The sequence below is a fragment of the Manis javanica genome, chromosome X (assembly GCF_040802235.1).
Source record: "Manis javanica isolate MJ-LG chromosome X, MJ_LKY, whole genome shotgun sequence".
Lineage (NCBI taxonomy): Eukaryota > Metazoa > Chordata > Mammalia > Pholidota > Manidae > Manis > Manis javanica.
The window spans coordinates 31,330,648-31,350,611 of NC_133174.1; the positions used below are offsets into that span (position 1 = coordinate 31,330,648).

The following is a 19,964-nucleotide window of genomic DNA, read 5'->3' on the forward strand; positions in this document are numbered from 1 at the left end:
TGCAATTAGAGTCTCACCCATATCCTGAGTCTTTAAATCCCCCAAAGTTCATGGCTGCAGATCTGAAAGCTGTGCTATTGTCAACATGTGCAAAAAAAAAATCTTGTTTTCATTTATTCACAAAAGTAATTTCTTTTGGATTACTTCCCAAGACAAATCTTTGGAAGACACTTTGACAGTTTAACAGCCCTGCAGTGACAGTAATTAAAATGTCACTGAGTGACTTGAATTTGAAGTGCATGCAAGCACCCTGAATTAAAGTGAATGTGCAAAACGTGTAACAGAGGCTTAGAGAAAGGAAGCTCTTTTGCTGCTTCAAGAAAGGCAGGTTTATTTAGGGAGAACACTACATTGATTATTCATGAAAGCTTTTTTATCCCCTGGGCCAATGTGGCAAGCATTCCAGTTAAGTGGAGTTCCTGGGGTAGGCAGTGCCACATAGGAAACTAATGAGGAGCCACTAGCAAACTAGACATTGAGTTCAAACATCTGGATTTCAGACCCAAATGTAATGTTTGCTAGCTGCATGACCCTGGGCAAGTCACCTACCCTCTCTAATCTGTGGTCCCTTCCTCTTTAAATAAGGACTAACAACCTGTCTCTACATGCCTTCCCCTTGTCTCAGTTAGTGTGATTTTGACAGCAATCCAAGTAAAAGAATCAAAAGCAATGCTTGCTATATTCTGGGAACACAATAAGTGTTGGCTAAATTACACTTTCTTCTTCCTTTTAATTTAATGCAAAAACACTGAGTATATACTCTGTACCAGATACTGTGCAGGTGCCTGAGGAGCTAGTGCTAACCTCCCAGTTAACAATGGTTTGCCTCCAAGTTTTAAAACTAAAAAAACTGACACTGAAAACAATTTCCTAAGAAATATCACCTTTTAAACATTTGGGTTAAATTCTAGGGCAGGTACATATTTTGGCCATCTGGTCTACCTTCCACACTTGGAATGCTGCAAGGTGAGGGTGAATGCTGGGAACACAGGGCACTAGAGGACCCCTGCTATACCTGTAAAGGGTCACATGTGCATGCACATGTTTTCGAAGACTTTTCAACAAAGGGACTCAAAAAGAAAATAAAAGAGATTTTGTAAAACCCTCAATTAAATACAGAGCGTTAGGAATCAGAATACCTCCTTACCCCAAACCTCTAATGAACAAGTTTGTGTTTGATTGGTTCATTCGCGAGGCAGCTGTTATAGGAGCTGTGGGTAGGAATGAGTTTGTGCACTCGCGGGTCACAAGCGAATGCGGAATGTGATAGGAAACACACCTGGACACAGGCACCAGCCACTACATTAGAAAGACTGCTCACGTGTGGAAACAACTGAAGGGCTCTCTCCAATCAAAGGCTGAGCAGTACTACCCTGACTCTCCTATAATTGAGACACATCACAGCAGAGCAGGGCCCTGCCCTCTTGCCAGAACATGGGCAGATTTCCAGGGCGAAATGCCACAATGGAACTTTGTTAACCAACTTCCTTCAAATTATTCTTTTATTGCAAAAGGAACTGGATTCATAAGGAAATAATCTCAATTTGTCTTCTTTCCTCAGGGTCCTCTAAGCTTCAGATAAATGACTCACCATTAGGAATATTTGTGGCCATACTTACCTGAGCCTGCATAGAAGGTTCTTGATTAGGCTTTTTGTACCTACTGTGGGGTGGATTGCTGGAAATGTGTAGAGATGGAGCTTGTTATCATTAAAGTTTGGGCAACACAATTTACTCATCTTTTCAGGAGCCAAGCTGGACTCAGAAAGAGCAGAATGAAATGAGCTCATGAAAATCAAGTTTTCTCATTCCCCATTCAGCTCAGTACATTAGCAGCACAGGGTCCAGATTTAACCTTGAGTAGTTTACTCTGGACAATTCTGGCTGTAATGTATGAATCAGGCAGAACTCATGGCTTGATTTTCACTTTTATCAGCTAGAGCTTGGCTTTGCAGCAGTAAGGACAGTAAAGAAACTTATAAGAATAAAATGACCACTGGGGTGCTGAAGGGCAGCCCTTCAGAGACTTCAAATGCACTTTCTTTCATTTCTCCTTCTTTCTTTCTTTCTCTTTTTTTTTTTAGATGGGAGCATGTGCATATTGATTTTTAAGTATTTTTTTCTGGGCAGGTAATCAGAACTTCAATGGGTTGTCTGGTCACTTTATTACAGTCTGCTCTGCAGAGCAAAAAGGAAAGTTCTCCTGGCATCAGCAGGTCCTCATCAGCACATAAGCAAAGCATTCACCTTTATATCTAGTGTGTGAATACCCGACTTCTTCGTCTTCTAGCGGTGGGTCTCCAGATCCTACAATGAAAAAGAACAGAGACTGCAGCAAGAAAAGCCACATGACACGGATGAATGTCCCAAAGCATCGCTTTGGCACAGTCCATGCAAGAGGGGCTAATAGAACGCAGAGCCAAGAGTGAAAGCTTCTATGGCCATTCCGGGAGGAACACGGGACCTCTCAGAGTGAACCTGATTGGGCCGAGGTTGCCAGAACCAATAAAAAGGAACTCAAATTGTTTTTGGAATCACCATGCACCCACTGAAATTCTGGATTTAGGATTAAGTCAACTTCACTATGAGCAGATGCCAATGTATATGCATCTCATGCCAGGGGAGATGCAGTAAAATGTGTGTGATTCAGACATGGCCCCCAGTTTCTCCAAGAGTCAAGAAAACCCAGGTGAACCCTTGTGAGCCGAACTGGGGTGGAGGATAAAGAAGCAAATCAAATGTCTTATACTGATGACAAAAGAAATGCAAAGCTGCTTTGGTATATTTATAGGAAACTAGGGCCAAAATGAACAGTCCCACATGTTTATTCATAACCCCTCACCAGGGCACAGCCCAAGTACAATCTCTTGATGAGTCTTGCTACCTTTGAAAACTACAGCCTCAGACAGAAAGTCTGTACTTAATTTTAAAACATAAACTCATTTCGAAGTTGGAGCTGAATCACTTTTTAGAATAATATTAAATATTGAATTCCAGTAAGTGGTTGATCCTTCATCTCTGAAGTGGTACCAGGTTCCCAAACTTCAAAACAGTAATCTTAAATTTAGAGATTGTTCCCTCAGGACTTCCGAGTCTAATCACTGACCATTGATTTAGCCCCATCTTGGTCACACATTGACCTACAGGGAGCTGCAACCATACAAACAAGAATGCTCTCTATAATAAGCTTATTCAAGTCCCCATGCAGGATAAGGAAATGATGTGGTCGCTGCTCCACTTGCATTCTGGATGAGTTATGGTGAGTGTGGAAATGGAAAGTGGGACCATGTCCATTTTGGAAAGGCCCCTGCTCCTCAACTAAAGAAGCCCAGGCCTGTGTTCTGCTTTACTCCAGGTTTTTTCACCTGGTCTCTGACCACCCAGAAAGGCACAAAATTACTCAAGCTGTTCATTATTCCCTATCAAAAAGTGAATATGAACACCAGTGTTACCCTTCAGAAGAGCAATCTAGCAACATGAATCAAAAGCCTGTTAAAACCCCTTGATCCAGTCATTCCACTTCTGGGAATCTATCTCAAGGAAATAATATGAAATATAGAAAAAAAACTACACACACACAGTTTTTTGCAATGTCATTTATAATAGCAAAAGACTATAAAGAGAACACATAGTCAATACTATGATTAAATAAAATATATCATTGGATATAATATATAATGTAGCCATTAAAGATCATGTTTATAAAATGGCACAATAGCATGGAAAAACCTTATGGTATAACATCATGTACACAATGTGTTATGACAAAATTATATAAATGTGATTTGTAGCAATGCAAAACAAGCAAATTCAAAATGCACAGAAGAGTCTGATAACTGGATGATTTTCTTTTCTAACTTTTCTACTATAAACATGGATTACTTTCATAATGGAGAATAAATTTTATTATGCAAGTAACTCAAAGAAGCTTAGTTTCCAAAATACAGTTTGAATATCAGAAGTGTTTAAGAATCTACTGCCCCTCCCTTTCCAGCCTGCCCCCCACCATTTCTCTCCATATTCAGAGGTGAGCTGGAATTCCTTAAGAACTGTTGGATTCTCTAATTCATATGGGCCATTTCTAAGAGTCAAGAGATGTGTCTCATATTAAGAAGTGTTTCCCTCTTCTCCGAAGCCACTGTGTCCTCCATATAATCTAGTTAGGTAGTAAGAGGTTCTGGACTTATTTCTGGCTCTAAGCAAAGAAGACAACTGTTACAGGCTAGGTTCTCTGGAAAGTAGCTTCTGAGATGGAATTTAGCACACAGGATGTTTATTTTTGATCAGCATCTGTGAAAGGGATGAGAAGGAAGCAGGTTCGGACAGAGGGAGAAGTTGAGCTTTGATGTCAGTGCGATGACAACCTCTCATCCTGAGCTGTCCTATATGTCCCTGCCTCCATCAGCCTTTGGACACGGCCCACCTTGGGAAGGATGTGAACTTACCAATGCTTCGCCTATCTCTGAAGGGGCTGAAAGCTGGTGGCTGGCTGAGAACAGCATTGACCCCAGCTAGGACCACCGGTCTTTCCTTGCAGGAAGATCTGGTCGATGCATCTCCATGACCATCACCACAACAGTTGCTCATTGAGAAATCACTTGAGATGTGTAAACCCATTGTGGGGGGGGACAGAGACCTCCTGGAGATGTATGGACAGCCCCACTTAACTGGAACACCAGCATTCTCAGACATACTCACCACATTTTGTTTGTTAAAGGGAAAATTACACATCTGACAATAGCAGAATGAGCAAATTACCTTATATCAACAACCTATTCCACTAATGAAGCCTGGAATGCGGAAATGTGTACAAAATACAACTGAGCAAAAAAGCATATACTGCAAACTATATACAGGATGAAGTATGAAAGTAAACACACACACATATAATATTGACACTTATACATTTGTCAAATTTGGAATATGATAGGGTGGGATTACTAGTCACTGGGGGAAATGGTCAGTAAATATGCTGGGATTAATTTTCTATGCATATTAAAGAAAAAAACCTGTGAGTCCTTTCTCATACCATATCAAAAAAAAAAAATCATTTCCAGATAGTTGATGGACTTAAATTTGAAAGCCAAAAATTTGAGGAAAAAATTCCAGAATATCTGCCATGATCATGAGGTAGGGAAAGACTAGTAAACAAAACTTACAAACCATAACCCATAAAGGAAAAGAGTGCTACACTTCACTACACTAAAATGTCAAACTTCTGCAATACAAGACTCATAAAGTTTAAAAACAAGACCCATAAATGGGAGAAAATATGTGCAATGTATACAGAATTACTATCCAGGATTTTTAAAGAAAAATGGTCCAACAGGAAAAAAAATGACAAATGCAAATGGGTATTTCACAGAAAAATAACCTGAATTTGAAGCAAATACTGCAAAATGTTAATAGACGAGAATCTTCAACCTCACTAGTAGTTAGGACGATATCTATCAAGATACTAATTTGCACTCATCTGATTGGCAAGAAGAAAACTTGAAAAGTGAAATTAACTGGCGAGGATGTTGTGATAACAGGAACCCTCCAGTTCTGCTAGTGGAAATACAATTGGTACAGCAAGGTTGGAGAGAAATTTTGCTCTACATTGGAAACTACCCTTTAAGTGTGAAGTGTGCCGTTCCACTTCTAGACAGATGCCTCCAGAACTCCTCACAGTGCAAAGGCAGTCATGCATTAGAATGCTCACTACAGCTTAAAATGAACTCAATCTACATGAAACAAGGTGGAATCTCAAACACACAATGAACAGTGAATACAAGCAAGTTGCATAACAAATATAGTGTGATATCAATGATATAAAATGTAAATATGCAGAAAATAATACTGTATGTTTTCTACAGACATGCACTAAACTTCTAATGGATTGGAAAGATATATACCAACTTCCTGTTACTGGTTTCCTCTGGGCAGGAAAAGGACTCAGAAATGTGTACACAGGGGCATTTATAATGATATTATATTTCTTACAAAAATAAAAGATCTGAAGCAAATGTGGAAAAGGGTTCATATCAGTTGAATCTAGATGGTGAATGCTTTTCTTATATTTGAAATACTGTGTTATTTGAAAAGTGAAGTGAAGAAAGGAGGGAGAAAAGAAAGAAATAGGGAAGGTGGCTGGAAGAACATACATAAACCTCCATGTTAGAGCAGCAGAATGAATGAGTGAAGATTTCCCCTTTCTCCTATGCTTTTCAAATTTTCTTCATTTATTGAGCATATCATTACATTTTTTAACAAAAACAAATTGAGTAACTGCTAAGGACTAAATAGTGGATTGTGGTATCCAACATTATTCATGCCACACCATTGCAAGCTTTGTTCCACATGGAAATCCCACATCCCAGTGCCTTGTCCCACGTGGAAATGGGCTACCACACAAACAAGTGTAGGGCCAGCTGTCAGAACCTGGGCCTCTATATTCTGGGTTTTGAGTTTTCTTTACCATTTTTCCCCTTCACCTGCACACACACAACTCCTACAATGAGACTTGACCCTGCTCATTGCCTCCGGGGGGAGTCAGGGGCAAATTACAGGTATTGTTAAACCACAAGATCAACTCAGGGCCACAATCTCAATGTCATTTGAAAAGTGGCAGTTGTTTGCCTAAAGAGAGGAAACCTCCACCTTACACCTTGATAAAAGTCTTCATAATGAGTCAGAATGAGACATAAAGATGGTTTGCATTACCACCCTTAGTGTAGCACTCTCCCTGTCAGAGGTAAAGCATCGATTTTCTTTTCTTCTTCTGTAAATCATTTGGACAGCTCCCTCATACTCAAAGCCAGGCATTCTTAGTACTGCTCTTACTTAAATCAGAGCCCACAAGGCAGACATTTCAGATTATCTCACTTCAGGATCCTGGCAGAGGTCACCTTGATTACCAACCTGATTAGCAGCTTACTTATTTTGGTTCCATCCACCTCCATTTAGATCCCAATCCACTAACGATATCTCCCCCTTGTGCTGATGGGCAAACAGCGAAAGGCCTCTTCATGGTGCAGTAACAAGCATGTCAAAGAAGAGTGGGCCCCACAAAAGCAAAACAAAGAATTTGTGTGCAGCAAAAGCTTCTGGTAGCCTGCCCAGTAGCCGTTCTCCTCTTTCTTTTTGCTAAAGATGCCAGGTTGTGTTCAGCAGCAATGTGCCCTTTCCCAGAAGATGAGCCATGATCATTTTACGTCAGGAATTGCCCTGGGCCAAATTGTTCCAGGGGTAAACATGGAACCCAGTATTGGCCAGTGACAAGTGAATAGAAGCCTGCTTTGGGGGGAGGGGGTTTATGGGAAAGATTTTCTTCCTGATAAAAGAAAGAACAGTACAAGAAGACTCTTTTGCTCTTTTCTCCCTTTGTGCTTTGGAAGATATTGTGTGATGAGTGCCTGAAGCTATAGCAGCCATTTTTCAGTCATGAGGTAAGATGCCTCAACACTATAAAGATGTGCAGGTAATGATGGTAGAGTAGGATAAAAAAGAACCTGGGGTCTCTGATGACCTTATTGGGCTACTCAATCCACCTTGGGCATCTTACCTCCATACTTCTCGTTAGGTCAACAATAAATATCCTTCCAATTTAAGCCACTGTGAATAGCATTGTTTGTTAGTTGCAGTGGAATACATCCAAACTGATAACACAAATAAATGGAAAATTTCCTGCCTATTATTGATAAGAGAGAAAAGAAGTGAAAAGAAACTAAATGGATATTAGCTACCTCTCTCCCCAAATTTCCAGTTAATATTCAGCCTAAACTTATACATGAATATCAAAAAAAAAATGATGACCAGTCTACAAAATGGACTCACCTAAAGGATGCAAGATCAGACTAACATGTTCCCATATTGTGTACACTAAAGTAGAAAAGGAGATTCATACATACTGCAGAAACATTTTCTACAGGGTTAAAATAGGAATAAAGGAAGAAAAAGAGAGATGGTGGGGGTGGGGGAGGTAAGCAGTGGGGAGAGGAAGGTTTCCTAATAAGTTCTTCTTTATTTACAAAAGGCCACACTTTTTATTTTTGAGAGGGCATCTCTCATATTTATTGAAAAAATGGTTGTTAACAACAATAAAATTCTGTATAGGGGGGTCAATGCTCAATGCACAATCATTAATCCATCTCAAGCCTAATTCTCGTCAGTCTCCAATCTTCTGAAGCATAACGAACAAGTTCTTACATGGTGAACAAGTTCTTACATAGTGAATAAGTTCTTACATGGTGAACAGTACAAGGGCAGTCATCACAGAAACTTTCAGTTCTGATCACGCATTATGAACTATAAACAATCAGGTCAAATATGAATATTCGTTTGATTTTTATACTTGATTTATATGTGGATCCCACATTTCTCCCTTTATTATTATTATTATTTTTATTTTTAATAAACTGCTGAAGTGGTAGGTAGGTGCAAGATAAAGGTAGAAAACATAGTTTAGTGTTGTAAGAGAGCAATTGTAGATGATCAGGTGTGTGCCTGTAGACTATGTGCTAATCCGAGCTAGACAAGGGCAATAAAACATCCATGGATGCAGAAGCTTTCTGTCAACACAGTGGGGGTGAGGTTCTAAGCTTCACCACTGTTGTTCCACAATTTCTCACCTGATGGCCCCCCTGCGACTGTGCCTGTCTTAGGTTGTTCCTCCCTTGAGGAATCTTACCCATCTCTGGCTAACCAGTCATCTTCCGGGGCCATACAGGGAAACGTAAAGTTGGTAAGTGAGAGAGAAGCCATATTGTTTGAAAAGGTTAGCTTTTTACTTCTTTGCAGATTTATGCCCTGTGGCTTCTATGCCCAGCACTTGTCTCGAGGTATCTTTACCACCTGGAGGAATTATGATACTCGGTAAATTCGATATGAGGCACGAATTCTATTTAAGGGTTGTAATTAGGAAGGAAGAAGAAAAGCTATAGAGGTAGCATATGGAAGAAAACATGGGAGGATTGATTATTTCTTTGATGTATCTTCTTGTAGAGTACCTTAAGTATGTATAGGTTTTAAACTACTAACTAACTTGCACACACATATTAACATAATAGGAATGCGGTGACATAAACAAAGCAAATCTATAATTACCAGCCATCTCCAGTGAAGCCAAGAAAACCGGTTAGTCACCCTAGGCATTTGTGAAAATTAGTCTATGATATGATGGATATTGCCCAACTGTACTTGAACAGTCTGAGAGAAATCAGACAAATTAAAGCAGCCCATTTCTGGGATCTGTTCACATCCCATATGTTCTTTTAACCGTAGATAGTCTATAGTTGTAAGATTTTGGAGAGCTACAACTTGCACCCCTCCCAACTCCTGATTGAGTTCCAACAGTACAGATCCGCTCAAATTCGTTGTCTCACTGTATGCACATGCCAGCCTAGACATCTCCCTCCTCATTCCAATGGCAAGTCCAGGAAACGGTGGGGTGGACGCAGCCACAACCGCAGCATCGCCCAGATCCCTGTGGAGGCTTTTTGATGATCATCCCCGGGCACAAGTCCTCCCGAGAGTGCTGATGCCGGAAGCTCCTCCTCATATCATATCTTAGTTCATTTTCTGGGTAGCCAAGCTAGGCCTTGATCTTCTGCATAGAAACAAACAGACCCTTTGCCCACAATTTGACATGCCCTCTATACCACTGTGTAGAACTCATTGGAGGTCAGCACACAGGAATGGCTTTATTTATTTATTTATTTATTTTTATTTTTATTAAGAGAGACAAATATTATCAGAAAAGAGTACCTCCATAGCTGATCATCTGACACCCTTTAAGTGATCAACACTAAGGATATTTAAAGCATGCGTTAATCTTTGATTTACCAATTGTTTTATCCTATCAAGGAGTAATCCCCGTTTTCTTTCTTCCTTTTTTTTTTAATCTTCAATCTACACTTACATGAAGAATACTATGTTTACTATGCTCTCCCCTATATCAGGTCCCCCCTAAAAACCACCTTACGGTCACTGTCCATCAGCATAGCAAAATGTAGAATCACTACTTGTCCTCTCTGTGTTGTAGAGCCCTCGCTCCCCTTTCTCCCTCCCCACCCTATGCATGCTAATCTTAATACCCCCCTTCTTCTTCCCCCCCCTTATCCGCCCCTGCCCACCCATCCTCCCCAGTTCCTTTCCCTTTGGTACCTGTTAATCCATTTTTGGGTTCTGTAATTCCACTGCTGTTTTGTTCCTTCAGTTTTTCCTTTGTTCTTATACTCCTCAGATGAGTGAAATCATTTGGTATTTCTCTTTCTCCGCTTGGCTTATTTCACTGAGCATAATACTCTCCAGCTCCATCCATGTTGCTGCAAATGGTAGGATTTTCCCTCTTCTTATGGCTGAGTAGTATTCCATTGTGTATATGTACCACATCTTCTTTATCCATTCATCTACCGATGGACATTTAGGTTGCTTCCAATTCTTGGCTATTGTAAATAGTGCTGCGATAAACATAGGGGTGCATCTGTCTTTCTAAAACTTGATGGCTGCATTCTTAGGGTAAATTCCTAGGAGTGGAATTCCTGGGTCAAATGGTAAGTCTGTTTTGAGCATTTTGATGAACCTCCATACTGCTTCCCACAATGGTTGAACTAATTTACATTCCCACCAGCAGTGTAGGAGGGTTCCCCTTTCTCCACAGCCTCGCCAACATTTGTTGTTGTCTTTTGGATGGCAGCCATCCTTACTGATGTGAGGTGATACCTCACTGTAGTTTTAATTTGCATTTCTCTGATAATTAGCGATGTGGAGCATCTTTTCATGTGTCTCTTGGCCATCTGTATTTCTTTTTTAGAGAACTGTCTGTTCAGTTCTTCTGCCCATTTTTTAATTGGGTTATTTGTTTTTTGTTTGTTGAGGCGTGTGAGCTCTTTATATATTCTGGACGTCAAGCCTTTATCGGATCTGTCATTTTCAAATATATTCTCCCATACTGTAGGGTTCCTTTTTGTTCTATTGATGGTGTCTTTCGCTGTACAGAAGCTTTTCAGCTTAATGTAGTCCCACTTGCTCATTTTTGCTGTTGTTTTCCTTGCCCGGGGAGATATGTTCAAGAAGAGGTCACTCATGTTTATGTCTAAGAGGTTTTTGCCTATGTTTTTTTCCAAGAGTTTAATGGTTTCATGACTTACATTCAGGTCTTTGATCCATTTTGAGTTTACCTTTGTATATGGGGTTAGACAAAGGTCCAGTTTCATTCTCCTACATGTAGCTGTCCAGTTTTGCCAGCACCATCTGTTGAAGAGACTGTCATTTTGCCATTGTATGTCCATGGCTCCTTTATCAAATATTAATTGACCATATATGTTTGGGTTAATTTCTGGAGTCTCTAATCTGTTCCACTGGTTTGTGGCTCTGTTCTTGTGCCAGTACCAAATTGTCTTGATTACTACGGCTTTGTAGTAGAGCTTGAAGTTGGGGAGTGAGATCCCCCCTACTTTATTCTTCTTTCTCAGGATGGCTTTGGCTATTCCGGGTCTTTGGTGTTTCCATATGAATTTTTGAATTATTTGTTCCAATTCATTGAAGAATGTTGCTGGTAATTTGATAGGGATTGCATCAAATCTGTATATTGCTTTAGGCAGGATGGCCATTTTGACAATATTAATTCTTCCTAGCCATGAGCAGGGGATGAGTTTCCATTTGTTAGTGTCTCCTTTAATTTCTCTTAAGAGTGACTTGTAGTTTTCAGAGTATAAGTCTTTCACTTCTTTGGTTAGGTTTATTCCTAGGTATTTTATTCTTTTTGATGCAATGGTGAATGGAATTATTTTCCTGATTTCTCTTTCTATTGGTTCATTGTTAGTGTATAGGAAAGCTACAGATTTCTGTGTGTTAATTTTGTATCCTGCAACTTTGCTATATTCCGATATCAGTTCTACTAGTTTTGGAGTGGAGTCCTTAGGGTTTTTTATGTACAGTATGATATCATCTGCAAATAGTGAAAGTTTAACTTCTTCTTTACCCATCTGGATTCCTTGTATTTCTTTGTTTTGTCTGATTGCTGTGGCTAGGACCTCCAGTACTATATTAAATAACAGTGGGGAGAGTGGGCATCCCTGTCTGGTTCCTGATCTCAGAGGAAATGCTTTCAGCTTCTCACTGTTCAGTATAATGCTGGCTGTGGGTTTATCATATATGGCCTTTATTATGTTGAGGTACTTGCCCTCTATTCCCATTTTGCTGAGAGTTTTTATCATGAATGGATGTTGAATTTTGTCAAATGCTTTTTCAGCATCTATGGAGATGATCATGTGGTTTTTGTCTTTCTTTTTGTTGATGTGGTGGATGATGTTGATGGATTTTCGAATGTTGTACCATCCTTACATCCCTGGGATGAATCCCACTTGGTCATGGTGTATGATCCTTTTGATATACTGTTGAATTCTGTTTGCTAATATTTTATTGAGTATTTTTGCATCTACATTCATCAGGGATATTGGTCTGTAATTTTCTTTTTTGGTGGGGTCTTTGCCTGGTTTTGGTATTAGGGTGATGGTTGGCTTCATAGAATGAGTTTGGGAGTATTTCCTCCTCTTCTATTTTTTGGAACACTTAAAGGAGAATGGGTATTATGTCTTCTCTGTGTGTCTGATAAAATTCTGAGGTAAATCCGTCCAGCCCAGGGGTTTTGTTCTTGGGTAGTTTTTTGATTACCATTTCAATTTCTTTGCTCGTAATTAGTTTGTTTAACTTTTGTGTTTCTTCCTTGGTCAGTCTTGGGAGGTTGTATTTTTCTAGGAAGTTGTCCATTTCTTCTAGGTTTTCCAGCTTGTTGGCATATAGGTTTTCATAGTAGTCTTTAATAATTCTTTGTATTTCTGTGGGGTCTGTCGTGATTTTTCCATTCTCATTTCTGATTACGTTGATTTCTGTTGATTCTCTTTTTCTCTTAATAAGTTGGGCTAGAGGCTTATCTATTTTGTTTATTTTCTCAAAGAACCAGCTCTTGGTTTCGTTGATTTTTGCTATTGTTTTATTCTTCTCAATTTTGTTTATTTCTTCTCTGATCTTTATTATGTCCCTCCTTCTGCTGACTTTAGGCCTCATTTGTTCTTCTTTTTCCAGTTTCGATAGTTGTGATGTTAGACTATTCATTTGGGATTGTTCTTCCTTCTTCAGGTGTGCCTGGATCGCTATATACTTTCCTCTTAAGACTGCTTTCGCTGCATCCCACAGAAGTTGGGGCTTTGTGTTGTTGTTGTCATTTGTTTCTATATATTCCTTGATCTCTATTTTGATTTGTTCATTGATCCATTGATTATTTAGAAGCATGTTGTTAAGCCTCCATGTGTTTGTGAGCCTTTTTGTTTTCTTTGTAGAATTTATTTCTAGTTTTATACCTTTGTGGTCTGAAAAATTGGTTGGTAGAATTTCAATATTTTGGAGTTTACTGAGGCTCTTTTTGTGAGCTAGTATGTGGTCTATTCTGGAGAATGTTCCATGTGCACTTGAGAAGAATGTATATCCTGTTGCTTTTGGATGTAGAGTTCTATAGATGTCTGTTAGGTCCATCTGTTCTAGTGTGTTGTTCAATGCCTGTGTGTCCTTACTTATTTTCTGCCCGGTGAATCTATCCTTTGGGGTGAGTGGTGTGTTGAAGTCTCCTAAGATGAATGCATTGCAGTCTATTTCCCTCTTTAGTTCTGTTAGTATTTGTTTCACAAATGCTGGTGCTCCTGTGTTGGGTGCCTATATATTTAGAATGGTTATATCCTCTTGTTGGACTGAGCCCTTTATTATTATGTAGTGTCCTTCTTTATCTCTTGTTACTTTCTTTGTTTTGAAGTCTATTTTGTCTGATATTAGTACTGCAACCCCTGCTTTCTTCTCACTGTTGTTTGCCTGAAATATGTTTTTCCATCCCTTGACTTTTAGTCTGTGCTTGTCTTCGGGTTTAAGGTGAGTTTCTTGTAAGTAGCATATAGATGGGTCTTGCTTTTTTATCCATTCTATTACTCTGTGTCTTTTGATTGTTGCATTAAGTCCATTTACATTTAGGGTGACTATTGAGAGATATGTACTTATTGCCATTGCAGGCTTTAGATTCGTGGTTACCAAAGGTTCAAGGTTAGCTTCTTTAGTATCTTACTGCCTAACTTAGCTCGCTTATTGAGCTGTTATATACACTGTCTGGAGATTCTTTTCTTCTCTCCCTTCTTATTCCTCCTCCTCCATTCTTCATATGTTGTATGTTTTGTTCTGTGCTCTTTTTAGGAATGCTCCCATCTAGAGCAGTCCCTGTAGGATTCCCTGTAGAGGTGGTTGTTTTTGGGAAGCAAATTCCCTCAGCTTTTAAATGTCTGGGAATTGTTTAATCCCGCCATCATATTTAAATGATAGTCGTGCTGGATACAGTATCCTTGGTTCAAGGCCCTTCTGTTTCATTGCATTAAGTATATCATGCCATTCTCTTCTGGCCTGTAGGGTTTCTGTCGAGAAGTCTGTTGTTAGCCTGATGGGTTTTCCTTTATAGGTGACCTTTTTCTCTCTAGCTGCCTTTAAAACTCTTTCCTTGTCCTTGATCCTTGCCATTTTAATTACTATGTGTCTTGGTGTTCTCCTCCTTGGATCCTTTCTGTTGGGGGTTCTGTGTAATTCCGTGGTCTGTTCGATTATTTCCTCCCCCAGTTTGGGGAAGTTTTCAGCAATTATTTCTTCAAAGAGACTTTCTATCCCTTTTCCTCTTTCTTCTTCTTCTGGTACCCCTATAATACAAATATTATTCCTTTTGGCTTGGTCACATAGTTCTCTTAGTGTTGTTTCGTTCCTGGAGATCCTTTTATCTCTCTCTATGTCAGCTTCTATACGTTCCTGTTCTCTGGTTTCTATTCCTTCAATGGCCTCTTGCATCTTATCCATTCTGCTTATAAATCCTTCCAGGGATTGTTTCACTTCTGTGATCTCCTTCCTGACATCTGTGATCTCCCTCCAGACTTCATCCCATTGGTCTTGCATTTTTCTCTGCATCTCATCCCATTGCTCTTGCATTTTTCTCTGCATCTCTGCCAGCATGTTCATGATTTTTATTTTGAATTCTTTTTCAGGAGGACTGGTTAGGTCTGTCTCCTTCTCAAGTGTTGTCTCTGTGATCTTTGTCTGCCTGTAGTTTTGCCTTCTCATGGTGATAGAGATAGTTTGCAGAGCTGGTACGAGTGACAGCTGGAAGAGCTTTCCTTCTTGTTGGTTTGTGGCCAAAAGGCCACACTTTTAAATTCTGGTTAATTGAGGTTGTATTATGGCAACCATTAATCAGTCCTCCTATGGTTCAGATTACCACTCTTTGGAAAGAATGCTTCAATGCTGCTTCCACACAACTACAAATTGTACATTGGCTCAGAAATCAGAAACTCAGTGCCATGTAGGATTCTGTCCCTTGGCCATACCTGGAGCCAATTCCATTTATAATTCTGCTCTCCTTGCAGAAACTTCATCTAATTCAACAGATTTTCAGAGAAATAGATATTTCTTTTTTCCAATGTTCAAAGAAGTGTCTCCCTGGCCTACTGAATCTGAATCATACCCTTTCTGAATATGCAGGAAAATAACATCATTGAGGCACCATGCTCACCCTTAAGAGATATTATGACACATACTAGATTTACATCAGGAATTCAGATTTTAGGGACACTAGAATACTCTTTCCATCACCCTGAAAGTTTTCTCACTGTAAAGTTGGGGGGAGCATTTGAGAGTAATGGAAAATGTAGCCAGTTTGTTGTAACTATCAATTTTTTTATTGACTGTGATACATGATCCAAATGGACAGATCTGCTGGTTTTAGGTTATATTTTTAGCTCAAGGGTTGGGTTTCTTTGTTTTTTTAGTTATTGTGAAGACAACTCTGCATTCCTAATGTCTTGTCAGAAATTTTTATTTTTCCCCTCATTATTCTAAATATAATTTTATTATTATCAGAAGTTGTGGATAAAGTGAAGGTTCCTGTGGCCAGGATTCTCACCTGGCCCTGGTTAGCTAGCTCATTACACACGTGTGGGCAATGCATCATTGTTGACTGTATATAAAGAGCTCCACCCAGTGCTCTGGGCGACATGGTGGCAGGGGTGCAAGGCTGCGGGAGAGCAGAGCAGAGGCTGGAGTCATGGCAGCACTGAGGACAGAGGCCCAGAGGATGGCTGTGTGGGCAGAGAGGCCCAGAGGATGGCTGTGTGGGCAGAGGGACCCAGAGGCAGAGACTAGCCTGCTGCATGCAGACTCGCTCTGAGTAGACGGGATTCTAGTGACTGACCTGCCACCGTGGAAATAAAGTTGGATATAACCCTTTCACTCCAAGAATGTTCTATTGTCATTTCTTTGGTCACACTGAATCCATAGTGAACTTGCCCAGGGCTGAAACCCATTGGCAAGACAATATGAATAACCATGGTTTTATAGCATTCTTCACTATAAAGCATGTTAGAATATTTATTAAAGAAATGTTTAGTATCTCCTTGATATTTGACTCTGTAGTATAAGAGAGACAAATTTATTTAAAAGAAGGATAAATGCTTATCTTTATTATATCTTAAGTTTTTTCTAGATCATTGCTGTCCAATGAACTTCCTGCAATGATGGAAATATTCTCTATCTGTGCTGTCCAATAAGGTAGCCACTAGCCACATGTGGTTACTAAGTACCAGAAATATGGCTAGTGCAGCTGGGGAAATATATGTACTTCATTTCATTATAATTAATTTATATTTGCATAGCCATGTGGCTAGTAGCTACCATACTAGACAGCAAAGATCTAGACATAATTTTTTTTAATTTCTATGGAGATGAGGCATGTGTCTAAATTGCTCAGTGGTGAGAACCATGTCTAACATGCCTTGTATACCCAGCATATGATTCAGAATTAGTAGTCAATAACTGTTGGAAGAAGACTGAAAAATCTGCCTTAAGTTTCTTGTGAAACGGTAGGGAAAATGAAAGTTCCTATGGCCAGGATCCTCACCTGACCCTAAACTACCTGATGATGTAATTGACCTACAGCTAGGCTAATACTTCCACACCTGTTGGCAATGAGCCATTATTGTGGTGTTACTATATAAAGAGCTCCACCCAGTGCTCTGCCAGGAGGGAGAGATGGGAGATGGAGTGCTAACATACCAGCGCAGACATAATTCCAGCACTTGACCTGCCACTGTGAGAATAAAGCTTTGTATAAATGTTCCCCCAAATGTTCCATTATTGTTATTCAGTCTCACCAAATTCAGAATGAAGTTTCCCAGAGTCAATCCCTTCAGGTGAGACAATTGATGTAGTTGGCAGGATTCACTGCAGACTGAAAAAAAATGGAATAAGCTGTCCTCGTGAGAGGGGAACTTCAGTGGGCTGCCCCTATGGATGAAGGGACATTGGGTATCCCCCAATGGGCATGTGGTCAGAGGTGGCTTGCCTCCTAGAGGATTGGGCCCCTTCCCAGGACTGAAGAGAGGTACAGATGATGCCTGAGGCAGTAGAGGAAGCCCTCTGAAAAATAGGGAATTCTTTCAAGAAACAGTGCCCACAAGGCAGCAGGAACTGTAGGTTGGCTATTCATCACAGTGTTAAGAAGGGCAACAAAGGACAAGAACATGCTACTGTGAGAAGCACAAGAAGGGTAAAGGTCATGAAGAAAGAAAAAATTCATTGATGCTTGAGACGGCATCACTGCGAGGTGTTATGGAGATGGTAAAGGATGTAATGGTAACACAAGAAGACACAGCACAAGAACACAGGCTGTGAGGTGCTGTGGAGGTGGCAAAGGATTCCTTGCAGAATGAGACAGTGGAACTGCAAGGAGCTTTGGAAGAGGCAAAGGCCATGAAGGAGAAAGATGTACTTCTGCAAGAAGCACAAGAGGCAGCATGAGAACACCAGCTGCAAGGTATTGAGGAAAAGTCCATTGTTTGAGCCCCACAGACATGCTAACACACATGCTGCCTCCCTTATACAACTCCAAGTACAACCAAGGAGGAATTATTGAAGCTGGGGTTTGGCCACCAGAGTAAAATCTTGCTACCAGCACCAACTATAGTAAACCCTTGCACCTTGGAGACAGGGCTTAGAGGCTGGCCTCCTATGTATTCCTGGAGTAATGGCAGGGTGGCCCCCAAAGATCATGGTAGTGTACCCCAAATGGCCAGAAGGTAAGAGTATCTTACCAGGGATTTTTATCTTTAAGGCCAGTGCATGTACCTCCAGTAGCACTATACACTGATCCATCAGTAACTCCTACAGGGATAGGGGTAAAGGTATGGTATACTAGACCTTGATGGGACCCCCTTCCTGCCATGGGCCTATCACAGAACCACTCTCTTGCATGCATCCTACCTGATGCACAATAGTTGCCTATATTAGTGTTATTAAAATATGTGTCTAATTGCCCTTAATGTTAATCTCCTCTAATGTCTTTGTGGATTGGGCACACACCCCAGCAAAAACTGCTACTCACTGAGTGTGCATGGAGCTCCCTATCGGTACTGGTACTGGCCTCCCATGGAAAGTACAAATTGTGAGCTGGGACTGGTTTGAATACAACTGGAATAACAACTTGGTGGCAATCTATCTCCTTAGGCTTAAGGATGACTATTATTATTATACTTTTTGTTATTATCTGTCACAATTTTCATTGTTATCTGTATGTTGTTATCCTCTGTAGCTGTTTTGGAATCTGGCTACAATGCTCCCACTTTCTCACACAGGGACAATCACTGAAGATTGAGGTTGCATAGATTTGTGAGGCAAGAATCCTGGAGGGGTAGAGTGTAGGGAAAATGAAAGTTCCTATGCCCATGATCTTCACCTGACCCTAAACTACTTGACGTAATTGGCCTACTGCTAGGCTAATGCTTACACACCTGTTGGCAATGAGCCATTATTGTTGGTGTTACTATATAAAGAGCTCTTCCCAGAGGCATGTAAACTGCCCCAGAGGCAGACATGATTCTAGTACTTGACCTGCCACTGTGAGAATAAGGCTTGGTATAAACCCTTTCACCCCTAAGTTAAGTTGTTGTTATTGGGTCACAGAAAGAGTATATCTGTGAGATTTATGGGTGTGGCTTTTGTCTAATGGAGTGAACTCCAAGATGATTCACAGGAGACCCACAAAGTTCTTAATGAGTTATATATGTTGCAACATCACCAGCATGGCTGAGAGGGACAGAGATATTACAGAATGGGTAGAGACCTTTCCATTACCCAAATTTAAGCAGCTTATAGAGCTGATTGCTGTACATTGGTGCTACCTTTCATGAAAAAGTAAAGAATGCTCAGAGGGTGGAATCAAGAGCCCAGAGAGTAGCTTAGAGAACCATAAATAATTCTTTCCAGACACTGAGGCATAAACAAGGAATTACCAAAATTTGGCCAGCTAAAATTCAGAATTCAGCATAAAATTCTACAGAACAGTGAGGCCTTTGTGCCTCCCATTTAACTCCATTTTTAACAGGAATCACTATGGTTATTATATTATACCTGTTCCACCACTGTAGGTTGGGTATATGGGGAAGACAGCTTATCTCTTTAGTTTTACAGGTCTACAGATAGAGAACTATATTCAAGGAGTTACAGTCAAGGAAGTACATCTGTGCCTCATACCCACCTGGACCTGATTTAGATGATGAGATTCTGGATTTTGAGCTGATGGGATGTGACTTTTAGGGACCTTGGGAGGGAGGGAGAATATTTTGCATGCAAGAAGGACATGAATCATTCAGTGCCAGAGGGTGGACTGTGATGTGCAGCCTCTAAGATGATCCCCAGTGATCCCTGTCTCCTGGAATGTATGCCTTTGTACAACTTCCTCCTTTAAGTGTGCAATGGACTTGCTGACTGCTTCTAGTGACTAGAATATAGCAGAAAGGATACTGTATATCTTCTCATGTTGAGTTATAAAAAGACTGCGGTTTCTATCTTAGACACTCTCTGTCTCTACTCACCCTGGGCAAGCCAGCTGCTGAGTCATGAGGGAGTCCTATG

General features: G+C 40.3%; 1 protein-coding gene across 2 annotated transcripts in view; it reads right to left on the reverse strand.

Annotated features, from left to right (window-relative positions):
* Positions 1-19,964, reverse strand: part of SRPX (sushi repeat containing protein X-linked) — an 85,537-nt gene that overhangs the window by 34,998 nt on the left and 30,575 nt on the right. The window contains exon 2 of one of the 2 annotated variants that reach the window (XM_037001526.2): positions 2,247-2,306. The exons of the other annotated variant lie outside the window; for it this stretch is intronic. Coding sequence (XP_036857421.1) covers positions 2,247-2,306 — 60 coding nt within the window. The remainder of the gene's footprint in view (positions 1-2,246; positions 2,307-19,964) is intronic. 2 annotated transcript variants of the gene reach the window in all.